The sequence below is a fragment of the Loxodonta africana genome, chromosome 16 (genome assembly GCF_030014295.1).
Source record: "Loxodonta africana isolate mLoxAfr1 chromosome 16, mLoxAfr1.hap2, whole genome shotgun sequence".
Lineage (NCBI taxonomy): Eukaryota > Metazoa > Chordata > Mammalia > Proboscidea > Elephantidae > Loxodonta > Loxodonta africana.
This window is the reverse complement of record NC_087357.1, coordinates 81184556-81197198: the sequence shown is the minus strand read 5'-3', so window position 1 is coordinate 81197198 and position 12643 is coordinate 81184556. Positions and strand designations below refer to the sequence as shown.

The 12643-nt window shown below is 52.5% G+C and overlaps 1 protein-coding gene across 1 annotated transcript in view; it reads right to left on the bottom strand.

Annotated features, from left to right (window-relative positions):
- Positions 1–2705: 2705 nt before the first annotated feature.
- TMEM72 (transmembrane protein 72) overlaps positions 2706–12643 on the bottom strand; it is a 33288-nt gene continuing 23350 nt past the window's right edge. Inside the window, exons 3-5 of the mRNA XM_064269106.1 lie at positions 6705–6776; positions 4622–4761; positions 2706–3184 (exon numbers count right to left, since the gene is read on the bottom strand). Of these exons, the coding sequence (XP_064125176.1) occupies positions 2706–3184; positions 4622–4761; positions 6705–6776 (691 nt within the window). The remainder of the gene's footprint in view (positions 3185–4621; positions 4762–6704; positions 6777–12643) is intronic.

The following is a 12643-nucleotide window of genomic DNA, read 5'->3' as shown; positions in this document are numbered from 1 at the left end:
CCTGAGAGAAATGCCGTTCTTCCCACCCGTTAGTGCTGCTGTTCTTGTGGAAAGGCCAGTTGGGGAGCGGTGCCAAGTTTACTGGTTCCTGGCCCAGTGCTTTTTCTCTGCTCCGGTTTCTGCTGTGAAAAAGGGGCAGGCCACCCCAAGTCAGCAAGGACAAGGGTGATCACAAGCCTGCTCCGCTGGGAGGGAATAAAATGGAGACGCGGGGTGCTCCTCTGCTTCTGAGGAAGGTGTTCTTGTAGCCTGGCCTGTTGACTCGGTGAGGGCTCTCGTCTGTCTAATGACCTCATCCAGGTCATTTTTTGGACAACAGTGAGGGTGTTTGAGGAGTCCCTGGGTGGCACAGATGGTTAAGGGCTCCACTACTAACTGAAATGTTGGCAGTTGGAACTAACCCAGAGGTGCCTTGGAAGAAAGTCCTGGCAATATACTTTCGAAAGGTCACAGCTTTGAGAACTATGGAGTGGTTCTCCTCTGAACATGTGGAGCCGCCGTGAGTCGGAACTGACTCAGCAATAATTGGTAGGAGTGTTTGAACGCCCTCCTTTGCCAACCAGGTAAGCTCCTCACCCTCTGAACCTCGAATGGGGTGCACCCAGGCCTCTCTCTCTTCACTGATGACAGGGGCCAGGAGCCTGGACGTCTAAGGATCAGGGCCTCACACACTGTGTCAAATATGTGCCCAGCACATATTTCACCTTTAAGACACATAGGAAACAATGCTCCTGCGGGTTTACAAACACGCTTGCCAAACAGGCTCTGACAGATCTGACGTCATGCTTAGGTTACGCTTCTGGAGACCTGGCCATCAAGCTCCCCCGGCTCTGAGGATGGAGCCACTCTGGTCAGCGGGAGCAGCCAAGTCTCCAGACACTTGCCATGCCTTTGCTGTAAGGCTCTCTGTGGCCTTCTCATTCTCTTTCCTCACGCGACAGGTGGGAAGATACCTGGCTTCTTCCTGCCTGGCTCTGCCCCACCTAAGCTCCTTCTGTGCACAGGAGGCCTGCCCAGGACACCTGGCCCTTTAGGAATTGGGCACACTCCCACCTGCCTCTAAAGCACATCTGGTATTATTCAGTCTCCCCAGCCTGGGGGCTCTCAGGCCCCGAGGCCCCCTCCTGTGCTGCTCCCACAATCAAGAAGGGATGGGGATGCATTCATTTGCCTTTTTTCATTTGATTTTAGGGAAGAACTGTGTCACTGCAGGCATTTACCCATTTAGACACTAGCCTGATACTGGCTCCTTCTGGTTGGCCATCATTTCCACACATTTGCAAGATGACTTTTAGGGAATGCTGAGAAGTCTACATGAATAAACAGAACACTGTCGTCTAGACCTTAAAGTGTGTGCCCTGAGGCTTCCCCGTGTGTCCTCACCACAAGGCCACGCACCTGCTTCTTCTTAAGACGGTTCATTAACTGAGATCGCCTGTGAGGAATAACACACTCTTCCTTGCAACAATCTCATGAGCCAAAGAATGCTTTTTAGAAATAAAAAGTATGTTGTAAGTCCCTTTATTTAGGAATATTGGATTCAATTTTTAATTCACTATGGGTTGACTGGAAACCCTGGTGGCGTAGTGGTTAAGTGCTACGGCTGCTAACCAAAGGGTCGGCAGTTCGAATCCGCCAGACGCTCCTTGGAAACTCTGTGGGGCAGTTCTACTCTGTCCTATAGGGTCGCTATGAGTTGGAATTGACTCGGCGGCACTGGGCTTTCTGAGAAGGGTTGACTGTCACTTCTCTGTAGTCTCAAGGCAGAGCGTGCCTGCCAGCCTGTTTTCTTCCTCCCTCCCTCCCATTCTGAAAAAAACCACATCTGTTGCCCATTGCCAGGCCCCTAAGGGTGGTGGAGCCCCTTCTCCGAGCTGTGGGGATCTCGAGGTCACCCTCCTTGTGTTTCCAGGGCCGGGTGTACAGCAGGGCCTGGGTGCTGAAGATAGCCGTAGGCTTTTTAGCCTCATCTTGTTTATGTCATCTACTTGGAATCTTGAAAACGCCCCTGAGATGAGGATGCAGGGAGCCTCAGTGCCACTTCTAGCATGAACGTGGCTCGCAGGCCTGGTGTCCCTCGCTGAGTACAGATGCGCATTGTTCCCCGAATGGCTCTGGAATGCTTCCTGCCGCCTACTGCCTGGCTGGCTCCTGCCCTTCCCCACCCTGAGCCTCCCCTCCCTACCCTGAGCAACCTCAGCTGGGACCTGTGGCCACAATTAACAGCTGCCTTTGAGGTGCTTAAGCTGTCAGTGTATCTCTGGATCTTCAGAGGTGGAACGCTGTGTCAGAGATAGGATGGATGATAGGGTCTTGGTGAGTGGAGGGTCCTGCATTGGGAGCAAGGGAAGCCCAGTGGCATCTGAGGGGTTTGACTGATCTGTCCCTTCTGGGGCTAAGGAGGCGGCCCCTGCAGCCTTGTGTGAAGTGAGAGTCATGGTCTCCTTCTGGGAGGTGCAAGGATTCCCATACTTTTTGGCCAGGAGGAAGGACTCTCACTTGTGGCTCCCTGGGCCTCTGCAGAAGGCTGACATGTCACATCTCTGATGGCCCCAGCCACGGTAGGGTTGTTTGGCCACCCCTTCCAGAGCTGACCTCTGAAGACTCCAAGCTGTCTGTAAGGCCTCACATATTGGGAAACTGTAGGCAGGGCCATTGCTCTGTGGAAACTCCCCGGCCTCAGTGCCCCAGGGGGAGCAAGTGGCTCAGAAGAGGCCCGTGGCCGTGAGTGAGGACATGAAGAGTGGGGCCTGGGGTGGGGGGATGATGGGGGCGGTGTCCGAGGTGGTCTCCTCTGGCTCGCTGTCCCCATCGTCCAGGCCCTCAGTGAGTGATGGGATGATCCTGACCACTTTCTCTTCAAAGTGCACCTGCTTCTTCTTGGGCAGTGTGTCTGTGGGCTCCAGGCTCAGCTCCATCAGGGTGTCTGGGGGCTTGCAGTCACCGGGTTGTGTGGCGCCCTTCAAGATGCTCTTCATGTGGACGAAGAGGGAGCCTGGCCCCTCCTTGAGGGCCCCGTGGAAGGTGTAGGTTTGCTCAGTGTCCCCGGAGCCGGTGGTGCTCACAGCGCTGCTGGAGGGGTCGGTGTAGTGCTCTAGGGAGGCTGGTCCCCGGGGGGCTGCTCTGCTCTTCTTCCGCTTGCTTAGCAGGAAGTAGGCCAGGCCAGTGATGATGAGCATGGAGCCTGGAAAAGAGCTGGAGATCAGGGGCACTGGACATGGTGTGGGGAACACAAAGGCCTTCCAAGCCACATTCCGAAGGGCTGCTGCAGCACAATGCTGTGTGGCGGTGGCCAGGCCCCCAGCCCAGCTCTCACACCTGGCTCACTTGACATACAGACACACACACACACAAACACACACACACTTCAGCCTCAGGGACAAGGCCTGCCTCCAAGCCAGTGCATGTGACTAGCACAGTGACCACTTGCCAGGAAGCCTGGGCTCTGGATTGGAAACCTGAGGAAAGGCTCTGCCTGGGTCCTGAGGCCTCTCTCCCTGTGTCCCTCTGCCTGAGGCCTCTACTCGTTGACCGTTCATCTGATGCTGCTGCCTGGCTTCCCACTACCATTCTCCACTGCTCCCCTCTCAGGACAGCTTTTTGGGCTGGACTTGTGTTGCTGGCCATGAGTCTGGACCCTGTTTTGGTTGCTGGGCCTATTGCTGGACTGGGCTTCCTTTCATTCCCAGAACTGGGTCATCCCTTTACTTCAGCCTCCCCCAGTCCTGTGGGTGCAGCTAGCATGGCATTTGCCCTCCCTGCAGGCCCAGCCCAGGACCATGCTGCTTTTCATCTCCTGTGTGAGACTTGTCCCATCTCAAAAGGAATGGGTGGAAGGGGTTGTGCTGTCTGCCAGGGCCACAGCCTCCTGTGTATCTGCTTCTCCCCAAGGAGTGGAGTTTGTGGTTTGTTCTGGCCTCGGTCAGAGCTGAAGCCTTCTCAAGTGCCTGCCTGGAAGGTTGGTGCATCTAAAAAGATCTCAGAAAGGTTGAGGGCAGCTTTGCCTTTCAGGTCAGTCTCCCTGGACAGTTGGCCTTATGGCACTTTAGATGGGCCATAAAGGAAGGGTACATTTTTACAGAGAGAGAGGATGGAAGAAGAGGGTGATAGAAGAAAAGGTCATGGACAAAAACACAGCAGTGGGAACACTGAGTCCTAGGTTCTGGAGGACTCGGTGCCTGCTGGGGTGTAGGGCTTAGAGGGTGAGGTCTTTTGGGATCAATCATGGCGTGCCTGGAAAGCCGACCTGAGGAGTTTGGGTCTAAATTGGTAGGCACTGGGGAGACTAGAAGGTTTGGATAGAGAATGAACCCATCTCAAGCCTTCTGCAACCTCTGACCATAGATGCAATGCAAGGAATGAAGAGTACCCCTGTGTGGGTGCAGCCTTGTGCCACCTCCACAAAGGATGTGGCTTCTTGCCATGTCCCTGCCATTCAGCCAGGATGGAGGGCATCTGATGGCTTCTCACCCCTGTGCTCTAGGCCAGGGAACTAGCAGTGGGGCTGATGTGGGTCATGAAGCCAGCTTCAGAGCAGATGTACTTCCCCGAAGAAGACCAGAGAGGGAGACCAGCCCTTCCCGCTCCGAGGCCTGGCTTCGCAACTTCCCAGTGCCCATACCTGGGATGGTCACATGCCAGACCAGGACTGGGTGGAGGAAGCAGGCCACAGACAGCAGCAGGTAGGCCAGGAACTTCTGGAAGCAGCCCAGCCAGCGGGCCTTCTCCTTTGCCCTGTAGGCCAGGGAGCCTGGCTGGCACCTGGGGGAGGGAGTCCTAGGATTAGCCTGAGGTGGGCATTCCTGGAAATCCCCTTCCATACCAGAGACTGCTTCTGTCCCAGGTTTGGCTCCACTCCCCATGGAGGCTGTGAGAGGCTGGGGCCAGGCTGTGCTGTGGTGATTTCCTCTGTGGTGGCCCCAGGGGCTGGAGTTCTGGGAGCTTCAGAGATCCTCACTATGGGTGCCACAGCTAGGGGTCTTGCCTAAGCCTCTCTGGAGCAGCCACAATTTTTCTGAAAGCCCGCCTAGGCCTGCCCTTCTGGTCTAGGGGGAAGGAAGGTGAATGCTCTCATACCCTGCCCAAGGCAGTCAGAAGGAGAATGGGTTAAGGGCTCACCATGGAGCCCCAAGAGGAGTGAGAAGGTATGGAAGACAGGGCCCACTGCCGCCAAGGTGTGTGGAAGAGCACTGCACAAGGGGCCTCATCAGGTGAGTGAGCAGGGGGCTGAGACCCAGCCTTGCCTCATGCCTTGGGACCACATCTTTCTAAGTCAGAGGCCTAATGGGAAGTGGGTTTCCCCAGGGGTGGGCCTCCAGGTTCCAAAGGAGGAAAACACCTGTCTCATCTTCTTCACCTCTGAACTGGCCTAACGGGGTTGCCTAGGCCCTGGCCAGGTGCGTCCTGCCCAGGCGGACTTTGCAGGGAATGGTGGAGGTGAGCAGGTTAACGTGGAGCCCAGAGCATCGGGGGCCAGCTGCCCTCATCTCACACCCGAGCCGCAGGCAGCCCTGGCTCGGGGCACCTTGGCGACTGCTAGTGGTCACTCCTTGTTGGTCAGATTCCAGGTCAGAGTGCAGGGAGACCCTAGCAGATAGAAGGCTTGCTTTAGATGCAGGACTCTTCCCTCCCCACACCCCTGGGAAGTTACAGGGACTCCTTGGCAGAGCAAGCAGGCAGCAGAAATGGGGCTCTTGCAGTGTTCCTGCCATTTGGCCAGGGTGGAGAGCGTCTGATGGCTCCTCATCCCCTGCTCTAGGCCAGGAAACTAGCAGTAGGGCTGGTGCGGGTCCTGGAGCCAGTTTCAGAGCAGGTCAGAGGGTCAGAGAGGGAGATCAGCCCTTCCTGTTCAGAGGCCACCTGTCTCTGATGACCCTGGAGGAAGTCAGTGGCCCTGCAAAGTGCTGGCAAAGCTGAGCTCGAGGTCTGGCTCTCTCACTGACCACCTAGTGACCTACTGTGTAGGTTCCAAGAGCCCTTGGCAACACTGATGACAGAAAAACCAAAAAAGACCCAAACCCAGTGCTGTCGAGTCGATTCCGACTCATAGTGACCCTATAGGGCAGAGTAGAACTGCCCCATAGAGTTTCCAAGGAGAGCCTGGCAGATTCGAACTGCCGATCTTTTGGTTAGCAGCTGTAGCACTTAACCACTACGCCACCAGGGTTTCCACACTGATGACAGAGTTGATTTATTGAGCTTGGTCACGGAGCAGGCTCAGGGACTCCATGGCCTTTGGACTCTTACGATGACCTGCAAGGTGGGGCACTTTTGCACTTAAACAGGGTGTGGGATTGCAGCCCCTGACCCTCTGTGGCACTGGCGGGTGGCAGAGTGCGCAGACACCCAGCTCTGCTCACCCCAGCCAGGCCCTCTGTGGGCTTGCTCCTCCCCCTATTTGTAGATGGCTTGGACCTGAGCTCAGTGATAGGCTAGCGTTTTGGTGGGGCTTGGCTTACCCCAGGAACTGTGAACTGAGGCAGGCACTGAACGAAGATGTGGGTTCACTCCCTGGTCGGGAGTAAGGACAGAAGACGAGTGAGCTGGCTTACCCTAACAACAAACCTCTGGGCCGGTGGCTTACGGTCCCTCAGGGAGGGGCCGCTGGTGTCAGAACAGGAGGTCCCAGGGGCTGTGGTCTCACTGGGGGTGCATGGAGCTGGGGGGGTGGGTGGTGGGGGAGAAGCAGCTCTCCTGGTACTTACTGGAAGCAGGTGGTCAGCAGCTGAGCCACGAAGTAGGCACCTTCACACACAGAGACAGCAGCTCCTGTAAACCTGAGGATGCAGACAGGTGAGGAGGGCTCGGCCAGCCCTTGGATCCCCTCTTCACTCTCCCACAGCTGTCTGCTCACAGCCTTCTTGGCCTCCTGGGCATCTGCAGCTGACTGGACGATCTATATTTCTTAGCATGAGGTTCCCACTCCAGCCACCAGCCAACAACTGCCAGGTGCTGTCTGGGCACCAGGGCCAGGCCTGGGCTGTGCTTGGTGGTGGAGGGGGAGGGGGACAAGCTCAGAGACAGGTGAGGAGGAAGCTCCTGTTGAGCACAGGAGACCACCGTCACCTCAGGACCCTGTGAGGACACTGGCAGGACACATCCCTCTGTCTGCTGGGCGCCAAGATTGACCCTGCTGCCTCCTTGTGCAAACCTTAAAGCTGCATTCATTTCCAAGCTGTTTTCTTCTCTCTCTTTCAGGATTAGCTACCAGAATCTATTGATTTTATTCCTTAAATGCCTTTAGAGTCATTCCCGTTTTCTCGGGCCTCACTGGCATCACATGTGGTCAGGAGCCTACTCCGGGCCCCCTGGCACCCTGGCTCCATCTCCTGAGCCTTCACTATATCACCACTGAGCCACTCAGGGCTCCTTCTGACTCCGGTATCGGACCACGTTCCTCCTAATCCAGATGCTTCAAGGCTCCTCGTACTCAAAGTGTGGTAAAGGGACACTCCAGAATCTTCCAGAGAAATGCAAAAACCCCAGATTTTTTTACCAGCATCTTTGGGAATGGAACCTACACTGGCCTCTAGAACTGGAATTTCTTAGAAAGTCTTTTACGGAACTTCAAGAACTCCTGTACTCCTCTGACTACACAGGAAGCTGTCAGGTTCCACTGACTGGGCCTTTGCACGGGCTAGCCCCTTCCGTTGAAGGTCTCCCTCTTCTTGCTCTTGTCTGCCTGGCGCCCTCCTATTCCTCGTGTTGTCCAGTGTGACCAGAGCCCCTCTCTAGAGCCCCCGTGCAGCCAGGCCCAGCTCTGTGCATGTGCATTGGAATGAATAGATGCGTGAGGGTCAACGCCGCCCAGAAACACTCAGGCTGGGGCAAGCTACCTGGGCAAGAGCAGGATTTCCCCAGGGCCAAGGGCATCTCTCGCTCTCTCTGTGACCATTTTGGACTCAGGTTTCTACTTTCTCCCACTCTCTGTATGCCTCTCAGTGTCTGCCTAACTCTTCTTGTTAGCTGCCGTCGAGCTGCCCCAACTCATGACAACTCTATGCACAATGAGCTGAAACACTGCCTGGTCCTGCACCATCCCCATGGTGGGTTGTGAACTAGACCATTGTGATCCACAGGGTTTCTAATGACAGATTTTGAAATTAGATCGCCAGGCCTTTCTTCCTAGTCTGGAAGCTCCACCGGAACCTGCTCAGCAACACCAAGCCTCCACTGATGGACGGGTGGTGGCTGTGCATGAGTTGGCCAGGAATCGAACCCCAGTCTCCCACATGGAAGGCGAGGATTCTACCACTGAATCACCAATGCTTGTTAAGTCTTAACCCTTAGCTTTTAAAATGATAATAACTAAACTTCATATAAAGACCTCTGGTGGTGCAATGGTACAGTGTTAGGCTGCTAACCAAAAGATAGATCAGTGGTTCAAGCCCACCGGCAGCTCTGAGGGAGTAAAGACCTGGCAATCTGTCCCTTTAAAAATTACAACCTAGGAAACCCTATAGGGCAGTTCTACTCTGACCTATAGGGTCGCTATCAGTTGGAATTGACTTGATGGCAAACAACAACCTTTATATAATGATTACTGTGTGCTGAAGGTAATTCAAAAATGGTTGCAGCAGTACACCCACAGGGAACTACCAGAAATTCAAACTGGATTCAGAAGAGGAGGTGGTACGAGGGATATCATTGCTGACATCAGGAGGATCTTGGCTGAATGCAGAGAATACCCGAAAGATATTTACCTGTGTTTTACTCACTATGTAAAGGCATTTGACTGTGTGGATCGCAACAAATTATGGATAACATTGCAAAGAATGGAAATTCCAAAACTCTTAATTGTGCTCATGAGGAACCTGTACATAGACCAAGAGGCAGTCATTCCAAAAAACAAGGGGATACTGCATGGTTTAAAATCAGGAAAGATGTGTGTCAGAGTTGTATCATTTCACCATACGTATTCAATCTGTATGCTGAGCAAATAATCCAAAAAGCCAAACATGGCATCAGGACTGGAGGAAGCTTCGTTAGCAACCTGTGATATGCAGACGACACAGCCTTGCTTACTGAAAGTGAAGAGGGCTTGAAGCACTTACTGATGAAGATCAAAGACCACAGCCTTCCATATGGATTAAACCTTAACATAAAAAAACAAACAAACAAAAATCCTTACAACCAGATCAGTAAGCAAAATCATGATAAATGGAGAAAATATTGAAGTTATCAAGAATTTCATTTTACTTGGATCCACAATCAACACCCAAGGAAACAGCAATCAAGAAATTAAACGACGTACTGCATTGTGCAAATCTGCTGCAAAAGACCCGTTTAAAGTGTTAAAAAGCAAAGATGTCACTTTAAAGACTAAGTTGTGCCTGACCCAACCCATGGTATTTTCAATTATCTTATATGTGTATGAAAACTGAACAATGAATAAGGAAGACCAAAGAAGAATTGTTGCATTTAAATTATGGTATTGGTGAAGAATATTAAATATACATGGACTGCCAGAAGAATGAACAAATCTGCCTTGGAAGAAGTACAGCCAGAATGTTCCTCAGAAGTGAGGATGGTGAGATTTTGTCTCACATACTTTGGACATGTTATCGGGAGGGACCAGTCCCTGGAGAAGGACTTCATGGTGGCTAAAGTAAATGTCAGCAAAAAAGAGGAAGACCCTCAATGAGACGGATTGACATAGTGGCTGCAATAAGGGGCTCAAACATAGCAATGATTATAAGGATGGTGCAGAACTGGGCAGTGTTTCATTCTGTTATATGTAGAGTCACGATGAATTGGAACCAACTCCATGACACCTAACAACAACAACAATGTGTGCCAAACATGGTTTTAAGAGTTTTGCAAATATCAACTTATTTAATCTTTATAACAATTTTATGAGAAGTAGTATAATTACCCCCATTTTACAGATGAGGAAACTGAGGCACAGAGAGATCAAGTCCCTTGCCCATGGTCACACAACTGTCCAGGAGAAGGGGCAGCATTTGAATCTAGCACTCGGGCTCCAGATCTGTGTGTCCAACAACTGCACTAATCTGTGTGCTTTGCAAATAAATTGGCATTGCCTTTTTCTAGGCCCTGGGACAGAGGCAGGAATAGAGGCTAGTAGAATCAAGAGGCTCATTCAAACTTCAGTCTGGTGCTACAGAGGCTGTGCCTTTTGGGGCCATGGGAGTCCAGGTGCTTCTGTGGGACAGCAAATTCAAGCAGAGGGCCTTGCCCCGGTAGGACCATCTGCTGAGAGGCCCCTGCCCTGGAGCACCATGCTGGTATTGGCCTGGCTCTGAGTCATCCATCCCACCACTTGCACATGAGAGTGAAGAAGGCAGTGGAGGCCTTACTGGAAGAAGGAGGAAGACAGAGAGGAAGCAAGTGTGGAAAGGATAAGCAAAGAAGAAAATGGGAAAAGGCAATCACAGTTTAGTTCCTGGCAGTGCTGCTCTCGGCCATGGACCTGCTTGGCGCTGGGGATGCAGAGAAGTGGGGGACAGTTTTGTTTAGGGCGATTTGCTACCATTGACTTGTGCTGCCAGTGGGAGGGGCCACAGTGGCTGGAGTACCAGAGAAGACGGTGTGGCGGGGAGGGTGGTGTTAGAGGATTGAAATGAGAGAGGCTGGTGTCTAGACACCGCCTTGAGGAGTAAGTGGGGTAGTCAGGTGGCAGGAGTGATGGGTGGAGTGGACAAAGGATGTTGGCCCTGCAAGGCTTAGAGAACAGAGTGTTGAACTAGTTCATGATGAGGGGCAGGGGACACAAGGCACAAGGCTAGAAATAATGTCTTGTGGGACTGGACCATAGATTGACCAGATTGGCACAGGGACAGAATAGACAGGAAGAAAGGACCCCTCAGAGGACCTACCTGTCACACTGGGATAATAACTCCCCATCTCTTATTCAAGGTGATGTTGGGGTGACTTCACAATCATGTGAAGAGGAGGAAGCTGAAGCCTGCTTCTAGACACAAGGGAGACAGTGGGACAGTGTGTAGGGGCAGAACCAATGAGACACGGGGTTGGGGCGGAGGGGGGGATCAGGGTGTGGAGTAATGTCTTCCAGCAAGTAGGGGCTCCAGGGCTTGGTGCAGGCTTCACAGGGTGGAATGTGATAAGTGGATGCCAGGCCTTCCAAACCCATTGCCGTCAAGTTGATTCTGAGACTCTATAGGACAGAGTAGAAGTGCTGCGCATGGCTTCCAAGGCTGTAATCTTTTCAGAAACAGACTTACACATCTTTCTCCCACAGAGTGGCTGATGGGTTCAAACTGCTGATCTTTTGTTTAGCATCCGAGGCTTAACCACTGCACCACCAGGGCTGTTGAAATGGGTGGACAGGCACTCAGGGCAGAATCAGCAGTGTGAGCAAAGCCTCACAGGCAAGGTGACGTGGGTGAGTTTGAGAAAATGTTGGGGGCTCCAAGGTGTAAATATGAATGGTGGAGGCCAGGTGCTGACAGAGTGTGGACCAGAGGCAATGGGAGCCCTTGAAGATTGTGAGAGCTCTGAGTTTCTAGGAAGTTACTTCTGTGGCCTCCTGACCTGTCTGCTCGTTTGTTGTACTGTGGAGGCTTGCACGTTCCTATGATGCTGGAAACTATGCCACCAGTATTTCAAGTATCAGCAGGGTCACAGACTGGGAAGAAAGGCCTGATGATTTACTTCTGAAAATTAGCCAATGAAAACCCTGTGGATCACAACGAATACTGTCACATCATCAGAAAAGATCAATTGCTAGAAAAAGGACATCATGGTTGGTAAACTAGAGGGCAAGGAAAACCAGGGGAACCCACAATGAGATGGACTGACACAATGCTTTTAACAATGGACTTAAACATACTGAGGATAATGAAGATGGCACAGACCAGGGGATGTTTTGTCCTGTCATACATACGGTCACCATGAGTCAGAGCCAACTTGATGGCAACTAACAACAACAACAACCACAACCACAACAATTCTGTGGCAGTGTGGAAAATGGGCTAGAAAGGAGGAATCTGGTTGGGAAATTGTAGGTGTGATGCAGGCAAGCCAAATCAAAGAGCCCACTCTAAGGAGGGTTGGAAGGAGGGCCGCAGACTTGAGGGCTCTTGGGTATCCAGACCGGGCAGATTATGAAGAAAGAGGATGCAGAGGGTGAGGGAAAGACAGGATCGGAGGACACAGCCTGATGGCACTGCAGGAGGTGAGGATTCTCAGGAATAGCCGCCACAGACTAGTGCTTCTGTGGTCTGCCCAGCCGGTTATTACCCACAGCTTCCCAGCTCAGTGGAGCTGGAGAGAGCAGCCTTCCTGCATTGCCAGGAAGAAACTCCTGTTAGCCCCAGGGCCCTCAGTAGAGGGCAGCTGAGAGGCCAGGTCAGAGCCTGCAGGGACCCCAGGCTGTCCTCACTCCTGTGGGGCACCCTAGCACAGTTACCTCCTTCCTGCCAGGGAACGTTCTGGGTGGAGAAGAAAAGGCACAGCTGGGGATATGAGGGACCTGGTTCCAAACTGGACTTTGCTGGTGATGTGCTCTGTGATGTGGGCTGAGGGGTTTTCTGAATGTTCTGATTTGTAAAGCTCAGCAATACATGTTTCTCATATGGTAGCTGTGAGGCTTAAATCACATACTATAAACAAACGCTTAACTGTACTTGGCATGTAGAGGAAAGCAAATATGTATTCCTTG